Consider the following 19,119-nt stretch of genomic DNA (forward strand, 5'->3'; position numbering starts at 1 on the left):
TGCCTATGGAGAACAACCCTTCCCTCGTGTATTGTGAGACCAGTACTGGTAGATACTTAGAGTAGATACGGTAGGATGGTGCTCAACACCATCCCAGCCCCTGCGGTGTGCTTGCTACCCTGCAGAGCCTGGAAAGATAACAATGACATTGTCCAGAGTCCCTTTAAGGTAGAGTTCTCTGTGACTTAGGCAGGTCCTACCAAGCAGACGTATGAGGTTTGCACAGTGGTCATTATAGTGGCCAGGACGGGGGAATTGGTGTCTAATGGGCACAGAGTTTCAGCTGTACAGGATGAGAAGAGTTCTAGAGATGGATGGCTGCCTAACAATGTGAATGTCCTCAACTGTACCCTGAAAAATGGTTAAGATGGTAAATTTTATGTTATGTGTGTTTTACCAGAATTTTAAAAAATCTTAAAGAAATCATTCCACTCTTGTGCATGTATAAAAATGCAAACATTGACCAATTAAATAATGGTTTCCTAAAACTCCTTCATGTATAGAACGTGCATCTTCTAAATTACATTTTTTTTTTTTTTTTTTTTTTTTTTTTTTTTTTTTAAATTTTTATTTATTATAGAGAGGCACACAGTGAGAGAGAGAGAGAGGCAGAGACACAGGCAGAGGGAGAAGCAGGCTCCATGCACCGGGAGCCTGACGTGGGATTTGATCCTGGTCTCCAGGATCGTGCCCTGGGCCAAAGCAGGCGCTAACCGCTGCGCCACCCAGGGATCCCTAAATTACATTTTGATTCAAAGTTGCTGATGTGAAGGATTTTCCATGTTTTCTTTCTCTGTGCCATGAAGTGTGTTGGCAGTGTAGCATTTTTTAAAAAGTTTGATTATTTATTGAGAAGGAGAGTGAGAGAGAGAGAGCACAGGCAGGGGGAGGGGCGGAGGGGGAGAAAAGAGCAGACTCCTTGCTGAGCAGGGAACCCAATGTTGGACTTGACTAGGACCCTGGGATCATGACCTGAGCCAAAGGCAGACGCTTTACCGACTGAGTCACTCAGGCGCCCCAGCAGTGTAGCATTTAAGAGTGATCCCCTAGAGTCCCCATAATGTTATCCAAGAGGATGATAACTGGCATTCTGCATGTTGGTGCATCAGCACAGGCAACAACGCCAATGCCCTGAGTGTTGACTGGGCAACACAACACATGCCAGTTGCAGAGTTGTTCAAATGTGGGAGAAAAAAAAAAGCATGCACCAGAAGCAATGAAATATTTTTCCTGTTATTTGCTGATGGGCTGGATGAGCCTGAGATCGCAAAATGTTCTCTCTAGATGGAAATCTCTGCTTAAAACCCTTCAGTGGCTTCCAAACACTATCAACAGAAGAAAGTCCAAACTCCTTAGGATGGGATAAAAAGCTCTTCATGATTCATTTCTTTAAAAAATTATAAACTATTTGAGACACAAAAATGCAGAGAATAGCATAATATGAATGACATGAAACCACCATCCAAATTGGACAGATATTTGACAGATGTTAACATTTAGCCATATTTGCCTAGAGCATTTGTTTTTTAACCTAAAGAAACAAGCTGTTACTGATGCATTACAGTTCTCTGTATACCAACCATTGTAGTGTTTTCTCTTCTTCCCAGAGCTAATTGCTTTCTTGGAGATGTCAAAACCTCTTCCATGCATGTTTTTATACTTTTATTATATACAAACCCTTCCCTCTTTTTCTGTAAACAACACACTGAATTGTTTTGTGTTTTTCCACTTTTACATGTATTTTACCAACTGTATAAATCCTTCAGCAATGTGTCTCTTATTGTTTTTCTGTTGGTGGGCACTAATGTTTCCAAATTTTCAGTATTTCAAATAATAGCACAATTAAGTTTTTGTCTCTCTTTGTACAACAGTGAGAGTTTCTCTATAGCAGCTTTGTCCCAGAGATATTAGAAAGCCACAAATGTGAGTCATGTAATAATTTTTTTATTTTCTAGTAGCCACATTAGAAAATGTAAAAAAAAACAAAAACAACTGGTTGAAATTAACCTTATTTTTAAAAAAGATTTTATTTATTTATTCATGAGAGACACAGAGAGACAGAGACATAGGCAGAGGGAGAAGCAGGCTCCCAGTGAGGAGCCTGATGTGGGACTCGATTCTGGGACTCTGGGATCAGGACCTGAGCCGAAGGCAGATGCTCAATCACTGAGCCACCCAGGTGTCCTTGAAATTAACTTTAATAATCAATTTTTTAAAGATTTTATTTTTATTTATTCATGAGAGACAGAGAGAGAGAGAGAGAGAGAGAGAGAGAGGCAGAGACATAGGCAGAGGGACAAGCAGGCTCCTGGCAGGAAGCCTGATGTGGAACTCGATCCCAGGACTCTGGGATTGCAACCTGAGCCAAAGGCAGATGCTCAACTGCTGAGTCATCCAGGTGTCCCTAATAATATATTTTAACTCAACATATCCAATGTATCCATTTCAACCTATAACTGATATAAAAGTTAATGAAATAATAATATAATGGAAAATATAATGATTTGCTTATATGTGGAATCTAAAAAACAAAATAAGCAGAAAAAGACCCATAAATACAGAGGACAAACTGGTGGTTGCCACAGGTGGCAATAGAGGAATGGGCATAATGGGTGAAGGGGAGTGGGAGGTATAGTCTTCCACTTATGGAAGCATAAGTCACAGGGATGAAAGGCACAGCATAGGGAATATAGTCAATGGTATTATAACAGTGTTATATGGTGATGTGTTACATTATTTCTTTCATACAAAGTCTTAATCCGAAATGAATTTGGGCTAGCACTTGAGAGTGCTCAGGAGTCACACATGGCTTGTGATTACTGTATTGGACGGTGTGGCTCCAAATATTTAGAGAGGGAACCATAGGGTCATAGGATATGATATGCCACCTGCAACCTTACCTGATACTGTAAGCTGTGTTCTTCATAGTTTATGTCCCTCTTTCCTGGTATACTTCTTGATGCTCAGAGTGATCTGCTTCCAGTCTACCGGGCATGAAATGTCACCTTTTGAAATACTTTACTTTTGCTATTTGCTACACTAGTAAGTCTATTTTATGTCTACATTTGAATTTTTTTCTATGAACTGCTCATTCTGATCCTTTTTTTCATTTTCCACTGAGTTGTATTCTTTTTTATTGATATATGGTTCTCTATATATTCTATATACAGATCTTTGATGGGCATATATCCTACATATGTCATCTTCTAGTCCAAGATTTGTCTTTTCAGATTGTTAGTGTTTTGGTTATTCAGAATATTTTCATTTCAATGTGGTAATATTTATCAATGTTTTCTTTTACAAGTTCATGCATTTTCTGCATGGGTTAAGAAATTCTTCCTTGGTCTAACTATCATAAAGATAGTTGCTTATTGTTTTTCTTTAAGAGTTTTCAAGTTTTTCTTTTTCACATTTGGTTCTTTATTTTAGCTGGAATTTCCTTTGTATGAAGAGTGAGGTGGAAACTTAATGTTACTACCCCTCAGGATGGTTACTATCAAAAACACAGAAAATATGCATTGGTGAGGATGTGGAGAAGGGGAACCCCCTGTGCACTGTCCTTAGGAATGTAAAATGGTGCAGCCACTGTGGAAAACATGCATGGTGCTACAATAATCGTTACACAAACAAAAACTTGTATGGCATTTCCTCAAAAAATTAAAAATAGAATTTATGATTCATATGATCCAGCAATTCCACTTCTAGGTGTATATCCAGAAGAACTGAAATCAGGATCTTTCTTTTTTTTTTAAAGGTTTTATTTATTTATTCATGATAGACATAGAGAGAGAGGCAGAGACACAGGCAGAGGGAGAAGCAGGCTCCATGCAGGGAGCCTGACGCGGGACTTGATCCCGGGACTCCAGGATTGTGCCCTGGACCAAAGGCAGGCGCCAAACCGCTGAGCCACCCAGGGATCCCCTGAAATCAGGATCTTGAAGAGATGTTTGTACATTCAGGTTCATAGCAGCATTACTCACGGTAGCTAAAACATGAAAGCAACTCAAGTGTCCATTGACAGATGAATGGATAAACAAACAAATGTAGCATACACATTTGATGGAATATTATTCAGCCTTAAGAAGGAAAGAAATTCTGACATATGCGATAGTGTGGATGAACCTTAGAACATTATATTGAGTGAAATAAGCCAGTCACAAAAAGACAAATACTGCATGCTTCCACTTATATGAGGTACTTTGAATGGTCAAAATCATAGAGACAGAAAGTAAAATGGTGGTTGCCAGGGGTTTTAGGGAGGGGGCATTCAGACTTTTAGTTTTACAAGATGACAGTTCTGCAGTTCTGGAGATGGATAGTGGTGGCAACTGCACATCGTGAATGTATTTCATACTACCAAACTGTACACTTGCAAATGATTAAGATGGTATGTTTTATGTTGTATATATTTTGCCACAATAAAAAAGATTGAGGAAAAATGTACTGGGGGAAGTAGAAGGGCATCAGATGTGCCCTAAGTGAATAAATGATTTAATTAATGGTGGGGAACAGTGAGGCAGGAAGGAAGAAGGATCTTTCCTTTCTTTCCTTTGGAAAGAGAAGAGATGCCAGCCATGAAGAGATGGCAATGAAAGGAAGACAAAGGAGCTTCAATCTTAGCAAACTAGCGATCTTAGCAAACACAGCCTGGGGAAGAAAGAGGTATAGAAGTGCTAGTGTGCTCTCCTAGTGAACTGAAAAAGGATCACTTAGATATACTGAGAGTGAAATTGATACAAAAATAAATATTTTATGATTACCATGTAAAAAAATTAATTTGGTGTTTTGCCACGTGGATTGCCAATTGATCCAACATCATTTATGAAAAGTCTGTTACCACCTCACTGATTTCTGAAACTACATCTATCTACACTGATTCTCCTGCCTGAGACTATGGCTAGGGCCTTCCTTCTGCTCCCCGGTTCTATCCCTGAGCCAATACCCCAAGGCCTAATTACTATTCTTTTCAATAAATCCTGATGTTTGCCACCGCAAGACCTCCTTTTTATTCTTCAAACTTGTCTTGGCTCGTCCTTCGTTCGTTTGTTCCTGCTTTCCTTCCTCCCTCCTTCCTTTCCTTTTTTCATTCTTTTTTTCTTTTCTTTCTTTTTTAATTTCATTTGGCCCTTTATATTCCTTCTGAATTTTATGATGATCTTGTTAAGTTCTGCGAAAGACCTGGTGGGATTTTGATTGAATTGGAATGGACTTCCAGCATTAATTTGGATAGAATTGTGAATTTTAAGATATAGGATCTCCCACCCCCACCCCGCCCCCAGAACACTGAGTTCTCTCTTGTCAGTAAATGTTTTAAATTTTGTCTTCCAAACTGAGAACTTTTCCCCTAAGGTCAGGAACATGACAGGGATGTCCACTCTCACCACTATCATTCAACTAGTACTGGAAGACCTAGGCTCTGCAATCAGACAACAAAAAGAAATAAAAGGCATCAAAATTGGCAAAGAAGAAGTCAAACTTTCACTGTTCATGGATGACAGCATACTCTACGTAGAAAACCCCCAAACTGCTAGAACTCATAGAGGAATTCAGCAAAGAGTCAGGATATAAAAATAATGCACAGAAGTCAGTTGCATTTCTATACAAATGAGGTGGAAGAGAAATCAAGGAAGTGATTCGATTTACAATTGCATCAAAAAACCATAAGATATCTAGGAATAAACCTAACTGAAGAGGTAAAGGATCAGCATTCTGAAAACTATAGAACACTTACAAAAGAAATGGAGGAAGACACAAAGAGATGGAAAAAACATTCCATGCTCATGGATTAGAAGAATAAATATTGTTAAAATGTCTATGCTACTTAAAGCAATTTACATATTCAGTGCAGTCCCTATCAAAATACCATCAGCATTTATTCAGAGAGCTGGAACAATCCTAAAATTTGTATGGAACCACAAAAGACCCCATATATCCAAAGTGATGTTGAAAAAGAAAACCAGAGCTGGCGGCATCACAATGCCAGATTTTAGGCTGTACTACAAAGCCGTGATCATCAAGACAGTGTGGTATTGGTACAAAAACAGACACATAGATCAATGGAACAGAATAGAGGCCCCAGAAATGGACCCTCAACTCTATGGTCAACTCATCTTCAACAAAGCAGGAAAGAATATCCACTGGAAAAAGGACAGTCTCTTCAACAAATGATGTTGGGAAAATTGGACAGCCACGTGCAGAAGAATGAAACTGGACCACTTCCTTACACCATACACAAAAATAAACTCAAAATGGATGAAAGACCTAAATGTGAGACAGGAATCCATCAAAATCCTAGAGGAGAATACAGGCAGCAACCCCTTTACTTTGGCTGGAGCAACTTCTTGCTAGACATGTCTATAAAGGCAAGGGAAACAAAAGCCAAATTGAACTACTGGGACTTCATCAAGATAAAAAGCTTCTGCACAGCAAAGGAAACAGTTGACAAAACCAAAAGACAACCTACAGAAAGAGAGAAGATACTTGTGAATGTCTTATCAGATAAAGGGCTAGTATCCAAGATCTATAAAGAACTTATCAGGGCAGCCCTGGTGGCGCAGCGGTTTAGCACACCTGCAGCCCAGGGTGTGATCTTGGAGACCCGGGATGGAGTCCCATGTCGGGCTCCCTGCATGGAGCCTGCTTCTCCCTCTGCCTGTGTCTCTGCCTCTCTCTCTCTGTGTCTCTCATGAATAAATAAATAAAATCTTTAAAAAAAAAAGAACTTATCAAACTCAACACCCAAAAAACAAATAATCCAGTCAAGAAATCGGCAGAAGACATGAAGAGACATTTCTCCAAAGAAGACATACACAGAGCCAACAAGCACCTGAGAAAATGCTCTGCATCACTGGCCATCAGGGAAATACAAATCAAAACCACAAGGAGATACCACCTCACTCCAGTCAGAATGGCTAAAATTAAAAGTCAGGAAATGATAGATGTTGGCTAGGATACAGAGAAAGGGGAACCCTCTTGCACTGTTGATGGGAATGCAAACTGGTGCAGCCACTCTGGAAAACGGTATGGAGGGTCCTTAAAAAGTTAAAAATAGAGCTGCCCTATGACCCAGCAATTGTACTACTAGGTATTTACCCAAAGGATACAAACATAGTGATTCAAAGTGGCACATGCACCCCAATGTTTATAACAGCTATGTCCATGATAGCCAAAATATGGAAAGAGCCCAGGTGTCCATCAACAGATAAATGGAGGGGATCCCTGGGTGGCGCAGCCGTTTGGCACCTGCCTTTGGCCCAGGGCGCGATCCTGGAGGCCTGGGATCGAATCCCACGTCAGGCTCCCGGTGCATGGAGCCTGCTTCTTCTCCCTCTACCTGTGTCTCTGCCTCCCTGTCTCTCTCTCTCTCTCTCTCTCCCCCTCTGTGACTATCATACATTTAAAAAAGAAATCTGTTTAAAACAACAACAACAACAACAACAAAAAAACAGATAAATGGATAAGGAAATGATGTATGTAATGGAATATTACCCAGCCCTCAAAAAGAATGCAATCTTGCCATTTGCAACGACATAAATGGAACTAGAGGGTATTATGCTAAGTGAAATAAGTCAGTCAGAGAAAGACAAATACCATATGATTTCACTCATCTGTGGAATTTAAGAAACAAAAATAGGGGAAGGGAATAAAATATTAAAACAGAAAGGGAAGTAAACCATAAGACCCTTAAATATAGAAAACAAACTGAGGGTTGCTGGAGGGGTAACTGGGTGATGGGCATTAAGAAGGGCACATGATGTAATGAGCACTGGGTGTTACATGCAACTGATGAATTACTAAATTCTACCTCTGAAACTAATAATACAGCATGTGTTAATTAAATTGAATTTAAATAAAAAAATTAAAATTTGTCTTTAAATAAGCTTTAGATTTTTGACATATCATTCATTTCTCATTACTGTGAATGACATCTCTAAAATGTTTTCAAACTGGTTTTCCTAGTGTATTGCTATAATGTTGATTTTTGATGAAAAGCCACCAACTTTGCTGAGCTCACTGGTTCAACACTTTGCCTTTTGAGTCTCTTGATTTTCTTTGTGGACAATCATATTGTCTGTGTTAAAACACACACAGAGACCAGTCTTGAAAGTTCTGAGCAGACAAAATCACTTTAGTCATACAAGCAAATCTTAATTTAGCTTATTTTGTAAGACAGGCGAGGCTCACTTGACTTTCACCTCTTGCTTATGAAAATCATAAGTGAAACTTAAATTGTTCTCCCAAGTTGATATATGGTAGCCACCAACCAATTTCCTTTCATTTAAGAAAATTCTAATGTAACCAATCACTGTGAAGAATAAATAGTTCCTGGTTCTATACTATCTAAGCCCCTTGACAACAGACCTCTGACCTTATCCCATGTTATGGTTTTAGTGCTCCTGGTTTGCAAACCATTTGATATGCTCCCAACAAATGTCAGTGAGTCAATGGTTTTACTTCTGGTTTTTTTTTTTTTTTGGGGGGGGGGGGACATTTGAAATCTGCGGATAATGCCCACAAATTCTCTCCTTCCCCACTGGAGCTACTCCGATATGATGTGCCCACCTGCCTTCACAGACTCAATGCTCACCCTTCCTGCACACGTCTTGTGCATCATTTATATTGCTATTTATTTAGTATATTTTAAAAAGTTGATTATCTTCTTTTTCCTAAAATGTATATATAAAGGAAACTTTATTTCTATTCATTTTAAATCTGGGTCACTTAAGCTAAATAGAAAGCAACTGAAAAAGGAATCTTATTAAATTTAGCTGGACAATTTGCCTGGTAGAGGCATTGAGCCCCAGGCCTACTCTCCCACTACTCAAAAGTGAGATTAAGTGCTAGCAAAATGGTAGGTTGTTACCAACCTAGCTTTCTTCTGGATCATCATCAGTACACACGACTTGTGATCTCCAGTAAAAGGTGTTCTAGATGTAGGACTCTGTGCTTTCTGTTAGTGTCTAGCTGAAGGGCTGTTATATTTTCTGATAATATTTAGAATTAAAATAGAAACGTTTAAGACTATTTTTAAAAAACAAACATCTATATACAGAGATGAGGTCCAGAAGGTTATCACTCAATTGTCAAAGTTTACTGCTGGATTTTTGTGTGGAATAATTTCAGATTTATAGAAAAGTTGCAAAGATATTACAGACAGTTCTTGTATTGTCTGGTTCCTAATGTTACATCCCCCTGATCTTACATTACCATGGTACATTTGTAAAAGCTAAGAACCCAACACTAGTACATTACTGTCAGCTAAACTCTGAACTTCATTTGGGTTTCCCAAAATTTTCCATTAATGCCTTTTTTTTCCCCTTTAGTTTGAGGGTCCAACTTAGGATCCCATGTTGCATTTAGTCGTCATGTCTCCTTTGGTTTGTGACACTTTCATCTCCTCTTGATTTTCATGACTTTGACAGTCTTGAAGATGGCCAGGTATTTTGCTAAATGTCCCTCAATTGGAGTTTGTCTGATATTTTTTCCCCCACGATCAGATTCTGGTTAGGAGTTTTTGGAGAGAACATCACACGGGTGAAGTGTCCCTCTCATCACAGCAGTGGGGGCATGATGCATACATAACCTCTCACTGGCAACATTCAATTGTGGTCATCTATTATTTTCCAGATGGGATCTCTGTAAGTACCCTAAGAAATGTTCCAGATGCTGTGCCTGCTGTCCTGAGATCTCACCCCACTGGGCTTCACAAGGGATGGGATTTCCCTGATAACCGCTTCCCACCTTTTTGTCCTTTTGAGGAATTGCCAGTGTTTTCTAAAGTTGTTGCACTGTCTCACATCCCCACCAGCAGTGTATGAGAGGTTTTCTCCATATTCTCACCAACACCAGTATTACTTTTTTTTTAATTAATTAATTTATTTATGATAGTCACAGAGAGAGAGAGAGAGAGAGAGAGAGAGAGAGGCAGAGACACAGGCAGAGGGAGAAGCAGGCTCCATGCACCGGGAGCCTGATGTGGGATTCAATCCCGGGTCTCCAGGATCGCGCCCTGGGCCAAAGGCAGGAGCCAAACCGCTGCGCCACCCAGGGATCCCAGTATTACCTTTTTTGATTCTAGCCATTGCAGTGGGAATGAGGATACCTAGTGATATTTCGCTGTGATTCTCACTTGCATTTCCCTGATGACTAATGATGTCCAGCATTTTTTCATGTACTTGTTGGTCAAATGTATATTTTCTTTGGAGCCATGTTGATTCAGATCCTTTGCTCATTTTTAAGTTGGATTAGTTGTCTTTTTATTATTGAGTTATAAAAATTCTTTATATATTATGGATACAAATCTCTTTTTAGATAAATGATTTGCAAATATTTCTCCCATTCTTTTTGCTTTCCTTTTTTTTTTTTAAAAAATATTTATTTATTCCTGAGAGAGAGAGAGAGGCAGAGATACAGGCAGAGGGAAAAGCACGCTCCACGCACTGAGCCCAATGCGGGACTTGATCCTGGGTCTCCAGGATCAGGCCCTGGGCCAAAGGTGGCACTAAACTGCTGAGCCACCAGGGCTGCCCTCTTTTCACTTTCCTGATGTGTCCTTTGCAGCAAAAAAAGTTTTAATTTTGATGAAGTCTAATATATCTGTTTTTCTCTCTTCAGGGCTTTTGGTGTCATAACAAAGAAAGCATCGCCTAATGCAAGGTCACAAAGATTTACATTTATGTTTTCTTTTAAGAGTTTTATAATCTAGCTCAGCTCTTATATTTAGGTACTTGATCTATTTTGAGTTAATTTTGTATACAGTGCAAGCTTCATTCTTTTGCAGGTGGCTATCTAGTTGACCTAGCACCCTATGTGGAAAGACTATTCTTTCCCCCACTAAATGGTTTGGTGCCTTTGTGAAAAATTAAGTGACCATATATGTAAGGAGTTGTTTCTGGATTATCAATTCTAAATTGTATATATTGATATTTTATTAATCTGTATGTCTATTGCAGTCCCACACTGTCTCAATTACTACATTTTTAAAAAATTTCATTTATTTATTAATGAGAGACAGAGACAGAGACAGAGAGAGGGAGAGAGAGAGAGAGAGAGAAAGGCAGAGACACAGGCAGAGGGAGAAGCAGGCTCCATGCAGGGAGGGAGCCTGATGTGGGACTCGATCCTGGGTCTCCAGGATCAGGCCCTGGGCCGAGGGTGGTGCTAAACCCCTGAGCCACCTGGCCTCCCCATTACTATAGTTTTTAAAGTAAGTTTCAAAATTGGGAAATATGAGTGCTCTGACTCTGGTTTTCTTTTTTAAGACTGTTTTAGCTATTCTAGTTCCCTTGGATTTCCATATGAATTATAGGATCAGCCTGTCAATTTCTACAAAGAAACCAACTTGAATTTTGATGGGCATTGCATTTATCACTTTGTTTTTTGATGACACTTCAAATGAATATGCTATTTATGTTTATGCCATGAAATTTCGCTCCAATGGCAATGTGGTCCCAAGTTTTCCCATTAAACAATTAGAAAGCTTAAAATGACATGCTTATTTAGGACTTTACATACGAACACAGGCCTTTAGTTTCCTTAACGACTTTATTTCCAACAGTCGTTACTCAGTCATAAAAATCATCAAAATCATTGGCGGATGTGTTACGGTTTCTAGGACGTAAAGCAGCTTCAATTTCTGAGTTACTGTCATCAGACTCACCCCAGAAGGCTGGAAAAGAAAACCAGACAGCTATTTAACATCTCTCCACTCTGATCAGCTTGTCTTCAACAGCCAGACAAGGCCTGCAAAAGGCCTACCAGGGACATGGAGGGATGAACCCAACCACATGTGTCTGGAATGTGTGTCAATACTGCACAAATGCGAACATTTCAGTGTGTTCTATGGAAAACACTGCAGAATATTTCCTTCCCTTCTTGTGACCACCTCCTTACTGTAGGACGGGGGTTTAAGACCAGGGAACCATAGAAGCACAGCTAGCTAAGTATTTCATCAGACCGGGGACCACCTCAGCTCTGCTGCTCTGGCACTTTGATCTCCTCTGGTCTTCATAAGAGCAGATGAGAGAAGGGAAGATGTGGTGAAAGGAAAGAAGTGAGGTGCATACTGAGACCAGGCCTTGGGTGCACATAGCTTACTTGGGAGGTGATCCCTGGGAATGATGGGAGCAGCTAGAAGAGTGACACAGGAAGCAAGAGCCCACAGCGGGGTGGGCAGTAGACAGGAGGCTCAGTCCTGAGGGTACCCTCTGAGACACTCAGAACTCTCCTCAAACTGTCCCAACAGAGCAAGGAAGTGGGGTTATTTCCCAACCTACTTCCACTTCTCATTGGTTGAGAGTTATTCTCAACCAGGGCACCCAGTCCCTGGCACTCTGGGCAGCCCCGTGGGGATGGTGCATGCTTCCAGGGCCAGAGAAAGCCCTCAGGCTGAGGCTAGCTGCCTGCAGTGGAAGGCCACGGCTGCCTGCAAACGGTGCTGCGATCTCCAAGATAGTAGGACAGAATGTGAGGGGGCATGGTCTGCTCAGTGACCATCTCCACGACCACTGTTATCTCCATGGGACTCACTGCCTGCCACTCTGTGATGATGGCTTATATTGAACCCCATTTCATCCTTGTACCAACCTGAGAAGGCAAGTATGACTGCCTCCATCAACTGAGCAAACAGGCGGAGAGGCTGTGACCACCCTGATCACAGCATTGGTGGGTGCTCCAGCCAGGAGTCCCATCCAGTATGTCTGACTTACACCTACACTCTCGATCAGGGCCCACTGGGAAGGGGGTCTAAGCAGACAGAGTAGGGGAGCCCAAGCTCCAAGGGATATGCCACAGCATTAGCATGCAAGGTGGAGGAGGTGCTCCCTGTGAGCTGAGGGTTCAGAGACGAATAGGGGCTCAGAGTGCGAAGGAAAAGGGTAGGAGCAGTATGAGGAAAGGCACAGAGGTACAAGTGTGGTATCCAGGCACACCTCATTTTCTCTGTGCTTTCAGAGATTGTGTTTTTTACAAATTGAAGGTTTGTGGCAACCCCACATCAGGCAAGCCTACTGGTGCCATTTTTCCAATAGCATTTGTTCATCTTGTGTCCCCGTCACATTTTGGTAATTCTCTCATTATTTCAAACTTTTCCATTATTATTTCATTTCATACAGTGACCTGTGATTAGTGATCATGACTCGCAGAAAGCTCAGATGACAGTTAGCATCTTTTAGTAATAAAGTGTTTTAAAAATTATTTTAAATTATGTTAATTAACATTTTTTTTAGACATAATGCTGTTGCATACTTAAGAAACTACAGTATAGTGTAAACACAACTTTTATAGGCACTGGGAGACCAAAAAATTTATTTGGTGTTATTACGATAATGGCTTTATTGCAGTGGTCTGGAACCAAGCTGCAATGCCTCCGAGGTATGTCTTTATTTGGAAAAAAAATGACTTAAGTCACGACCAGAAGAAGACAAGACCTTGCAAGGCACTGAGCTGGAAACAAGGGAAGGGATAGACTACAAGGGAGAAAGTTACAGACTCTATCCTGCACATAGTGGGGGACACCAGCAATTTTTAACCAGGAAGGTAAGAAGGTTCATTGAGGTTTTGGATGCTGGTGGCCAGGTAGAGGACAATCAGGACTTGGGGAGGGACTGGATATAAGGAAGCCAGTTAGTCTAATGCAAGAGCCCTGTCATGTCATGAGCAGTGGGTACTTGTGGGCACTCGCTGTGAGGTTGGGGACAGAGGCAAAAAACATTTCATAGGTAGAATATACCCGTGTTGACAACCAAGTGGATGTGGAGGCCAAGATACCCTGTGTTCATACTTGCAAATTAGAATGCTAAGCCATCGTGGCCCGTGGCCCCTCATGTGTCGTCAGGTCCCTGCCCTGCCACCGAAGAATGGTGCCTCGAGCAGCCCTCCCCTCCCCTCAGAAATGGGGAGGTGGAACGGCCCCCTGTGATCACAGGCACACTTCAGGCTCCTTACACGATGATGCAGAAAACAAATAGAAGGTCACAAACAACTCTTGATTAAAGCACAAAAGGAATCCTCTTACCTTTAGACTCTAAATTGGTAGTTAATTTCTTTTCGTTTTCATACCTGAAAGATAAAGAAATAGCCTAAGTCCTGAAAAAAAAATGACAATCAGACTGATATTTTTACAATGAGTGCATCAGCAAAGAAGCACGTACGATGCACGGAAAGGCCAGATATTTTATGTGTGCTCTCCAAGTCTTAAGAACAAGAAGAAAATGTCAGGACCACAGTGGCCAGAGGTGCTCGCTGATGCTTTGGGGGGTGGGTCCCTACTGTGACAGCATCACTCGTGTCCCTGAGCGCATTCCCTACTGGCTCTGCAGAGACCAGGTCAGTCTGTGCCTGCCGCTTGCAGCTAGACAACGAGGACATGGTCAGTGAGGCAGAGCACCGACTTCCCTCTGACAGCCCTCTAAAAACCACAAAATGCCAGAGCTTTGGCACTCTCAAACAAGCTAAAAGTCAAGTACCTGAAGTAGAGAATCCGGGATGGAATGCAAGAAGCTAGTGAGGAAGTGAAGACTCCTCTCCATCAAGCCAGTGATGGCAATCCTTAACAGCTTAGTAAGGGAGTGCAGAATAAACTCCCATTGTGCTTACAGAAATGCACTAAGGCACGGGAAAGAAAGACAAGGATCCCGGGCACCACTGTGTAAGTTTCTAGGTGTCACATGCACAAGATGCTAGTGTTTATGGCATCAAATACTAGCAATGTGGTCCTGGCAGGGTATCTGCTAGCATTTACATTTACAGATTATTTCATTAGAACAGATTCCACCCAGCCTTTTAGTTGAGTAGAATGAAGAAAACAGTTGCCAATGTGCACGGTCTGCTCCTGACCGGGACTCCGGTCCTCTTGACATAGGAAACACTGTTAACTCACCTTCTCCCTCCCTATGGCTAACCTGTGGCTTAAAAATCTGCTCTTTGCCATAGGTAATATTATTTATGTTTTTTCTTCTGTAAAATAAGCTCCAGTCAGGTTATTACTTTCTAGGCTCAATATCTTTCCACGCTTCCTTTAAACTTGGTACCTGTTTCATGATCTGCCATGACCACCTAGGGGCCGGAGCTATTTCCCCACGAAGAAGGGGCACCCCCATGGCCATCTGAGAGGGTCTGGCACTCACCAGCAGACATGGAGGTGGCAGAAAGGTGCTGCGCACATGGATCCATCTGACATGAAGTACTTAGCCTACACACACCCCCCCCACACACACACATACACACTCTAAATGCAACTATTGTGTTGTGTGTCTACTGTTTACCTACTTCCCATTTCATGAGGACACTGGTCCAGAGGCGGAGGGCAGAGGTTGGTTATAACAATGCTGGTGGGGTACAGAGAGGATAATTTTCCAGCTGTAGCAAGGAGAGCTGCAGGGGGAGAGGGGGAGAGAGCCAAGGGCTGGGAGAACTGTGAGAACAGAGTGGGTGGTAAGTGGCTGTAGGACCCCTGAGAAGGCAGGGTACCTCCTGGGCTCTGCTTTTAAAAGCTGAAGCAAACCTGGGACAGAGGAAAGGGGGATGCGGTGAGATGTGGTAGTGGAGCCCTTGGCAAGAGCAAGTGCAGAATAGCCAGTGAGCACAGGCCAGATCCCAGGGTGGAGGTTGGGGCAGCCACTTCTCGGAGCTCCAGAAACATGGCCAGGGCTCGCTCTACTTGGTTGCCTTCAAAGCGTCCTGTGGTCAACATGTCCATTCATGACCAAATTCACAATCTCCCCAGCGTGGTTCCCTTCCCCTGCCAGGCCAGGCCCCTCAAGTCTCTGTCAAAGGCACCTGGACCCTCTGCTCCCTCCCCAACTCCTTCTACTCCTGGACCCTCCTGCACCCAATCAAGGCCTACGTTCCACCAATTTATTTTCTAGTACTTCCTGAAGTCATTGCTCTTCCCTCTAGGCTGCCACCAACTATCCAACTACACCATCATCTCTTGCCTGGACCTTTGGAACAGCCCCTGATTGATGATGCCAAAAACATCATGTCCCCTGTAGTCCATTTTCCACTCAGCAACAAGAGTGAACTTGTTGAAACACAAGCCTGATTATCTCCACTTCATCGCTAAAGCCCCATGACGCCTTCCTATTGTTTTTTGGCAAAAGCCCTGAATCCTGAACAGCACCTCCAAGGTTGATCTCCAGACTTGGGTGGGCCCTTCAGCTCCTCATTCCTGCCCTCCCTCACCGCCACATTGAGTCCTCATCCAGGTTGCTGTCTCACACTCATCTGTGTAACTGAAGCATATATGATCACTCCCCCTATAGAGTGTGAACTCCACGAAGGTAGCGACTGTACCTGTTTCAGCTTACCTGGGTAACCTAGTGCTTTGCACTTAGTGGGTGCTTGGGGCTTACATATGAATGAAAAGAGGAACCTCACCAAGAGCAGGGCCCTGCTTAAAGACCCCTAACCAATATTTGCTGACACATTATTTGATTGGCATATTTTTACTTATGGGACTTCAGAATCAGGTTGTTGAAGTTTCTTACTGGAAATGGGCAAGAAATATGTTGCAGAACTAATAAATGCATGTAGTTCACCCACTGAGAAAGGTGGACAATGCTTCCAGGTGTTTCCTATTCCATCCCCACACCTTAGGGGCAATATTTTTTTCCCTGTGGGAAACCATCTCTGCACGCCAATGTGACACCCCAAAGTTGATCTGGAGTGTCACAAATCTCAAATTGATCACACACACAATTCTTTGGGTCAACAGTTCTTTCTGAGCTGCACCTAATGTGTAAAGCTAAGATGAGACCATGGTGGGAGAGCTTTCCCTGTAATACTGGATATAGCCAACTTGTTTAGCTACTATGGTCAGTAAGAGAAAGAACACTTTCACTTCGGAGGGCATAAGAAATGGAAGAGTTAGTCTTAGAGGCCATGAGATAGGGTCACCATATTCTATCACATGTGTTTGGAAGCTTGGAATCTGACTGCTCCACTTTCTTTGAGGGCAGGGAAGAAACATTTCCATCTTAAAAAGCCCAGGTCGGCAAAGGTTTGCTAATAAAGAGCCAGAAAGCAAATGGTTTGGGTGTTGTGGGCCATATGGTCTCAGCTACAACTACTCACTTTGTGTGCTTGTAGCGTGACAACAGTCCCAGTGGACAATGTGTAAACTGACAGACATGGCTGCATTACAATTCAACCTCATCTATAGGCACTAGAATTTGAATTTCATAGAACTTTCAGGTGTCGGGGATCCCTGGGTGGCGCAGCAGTTTGGCGCCTGCCTTTGGCCCAGGGCGCGATCCTGGAGACCCGGGATCGAATCCCATGTCGGGCTCCCGGTGCATGGAGCCTGCTTCTCCCTCTGCCTGTGTCTCTGCCTCTCTCTCTCTCTCTGTGTGACTATCATAAATAAATGAAAAAAAAAAAAAAAAAAAAAAAGAACTTTCAGGTGTCGCACAATATTATTCTTTGGATTTCCCTCAACCATTTAAAACTGCAAAAATCACTCTTAGCTTGCAGGCTGCACAGGACCAGGCAGTGGCCAGGCCAGGACTTGGCCCTTGGGCCACAGCACACCATGCCTGCTGCATGGGTGACACGCACCATACTTGCAGCCCACCAAAGGGCCTACCTTTCCTCTGCATGGGTCTTTCATGGGTAACTTTTGGAATCGAAGATAGCAGACTTGATTTTTCCCCTAAAAGTTTACTTTTAGACTTTACTTCTAAATTCTGCAGAATTTCCCAGGAGGTTTGGTAATTTCTCCCTTAGTGAACACCACATACCCATGAAGGGGACTCTCAATGGTTAACCTCCTGCCATATTGGCTTTATCACATACCTTCCCTCTGTCTATCCATTAAGCCATCTTATTTTTTGATGCATTTCAGTAATTGTTTATAAATTTCTCTGCCATTGACAAACCAGATTAGGACAACTCTAATCAAAGTCACTTTTGTTCTCATTCTTGCTAAACTTAAGAAGTTAAGGTTGGCTAGGGTCTTAACAGGTTTTATTGTAAGAACAGTACCTGGCACCTACACATGCAATCATGGTGACAGAGTATTAAAGAATTATGTGTGTCAACTGTTCATTTTATAGAATCAAAAGGCTAGAGTCACTTAGTCAACACAGTCATCATAAACACAAAGTTAGAAGGCCAGGCCTATTGTAAACATGAAGTTTTGCTTTGTGGAACCAGCAAGCAGAGGCAAAAATGAGGTGTGGAAAATCTATGAGTTTCTAAGAAATCTATTAATAAATGATAGCTGAGCATTTATGGATTATCAATCCAGCACTTTCACTGTATGGGTGGTGGGGCCCAGAGAGGTTGAGTGAAGGGTATGTCCCAAGGCATACTGAGCCAGCAGATGGTGGGGCAGAGGTGGGACAGGGCTCCTCCTGTAACACTGAGGCTTCCCAAAGGCACACGCGGCAAACAATTGTCTCCATGGGCACTTGTGAGAAGTGCTCAAACAGCAGGGTGGGGAGAATCTGGGTTGGGACACCTAGTCCCAACCTGGGACAGCAGGATTGCTGATGGGAGACAGTGTCAGCTCTGGGGCCAGACAGCGTCTACGCTCAATGCTCGACTCTGGTCCCTGTGTGGCCCTGGGCAAGTTCCCAACCTCTCTGAGAATCCCTTTTCTGTCTGCAAAATGGGGTAGTAAGGCCTTCCTTGCAGTGTTCTGCTAAGCTTTGAGACAATCCTGCTCAACAGCCTGGGTACAGCAGGCCTTGGGGAGCAGCACTGCTGCACAGTCAAGACTTTTGGGAGAACAAGGCACATGCTTGGTTTAGTGATGTACAGTCATGGGGTCTAAGTGGAGGGGACAGGTCCTCTGGCACAGTGGCCAAGGAAAGGAAAAGTCTGGGTCCAGACTGAAAAGAAACAGGCTCAAGATGCATGAAGTCTCCTCCTTGAGGAGCCTGATGGGTAGGAGCCCTGAGGACAGGGAAATTGCCTCTGCCAGGCCCGACACATGCAGTGGGCAGAGGCATCTCATCTGCAATAAGCTGTTTGTTCGTCTACCCACTCATTCACTCACTCATTCACTCTCTCATAAATCTCATACAGGTGACACTACACATCAGCTCTGTGCTGGCCCTACAGCAACAAACAAGACACATTTGATCTCTGTCTGGGCCTCTACTGCTCCAGTGAAAC

General features: G+C 42.6%; 1 protein-coding gene across 8 annotated transcripts in view; it reads right to left on the reverse strand.

Moving 5' to 3' along the window:
* Positions 1-11,525: 11,525 nt before the first annotated feature.
* KIZ (kizuna centrosomal protein) overlaps positions 11,526-19,119 on the reverse strand; it is a 130,965-nt gene continuing 123,371 nt past the window's right edge. For all 8 annotated transcript variants that reach the window (XM_035705530.2, XM_025469112.3, XM_025469111.3 and 5 more), the window contains 2 exons: positions 14,015-14,058; positions 11,526-11,668 (listed from right to left, as the gene is read on the reverse strand). In XM_035705530.2, coding sequence (XP_035561423.1) covers positions 11,565-11,668; positions 14,015-14,058 — 148 coding nt within the window. In that variant the 3' untranslated portion in view covers positions 11,526-11,564. The remainder of the gene's footprint in view (positions 11,669-14,014; positions 14,059-19,119) is intronic.

This window comes from Canis lupus, chromosome 24, assembly GCF_003254725.2.
Source record: "Canis lupus dingo isolate Sandy chromosome 24, ASM325472v2, whole genome shotgun sequence".
Classification (NCBI taxonomy): Eukaryota; Metazoa; Chordata; class Mammalia; order Carnivora; family Canidae; genus Canis; species Canis lupus.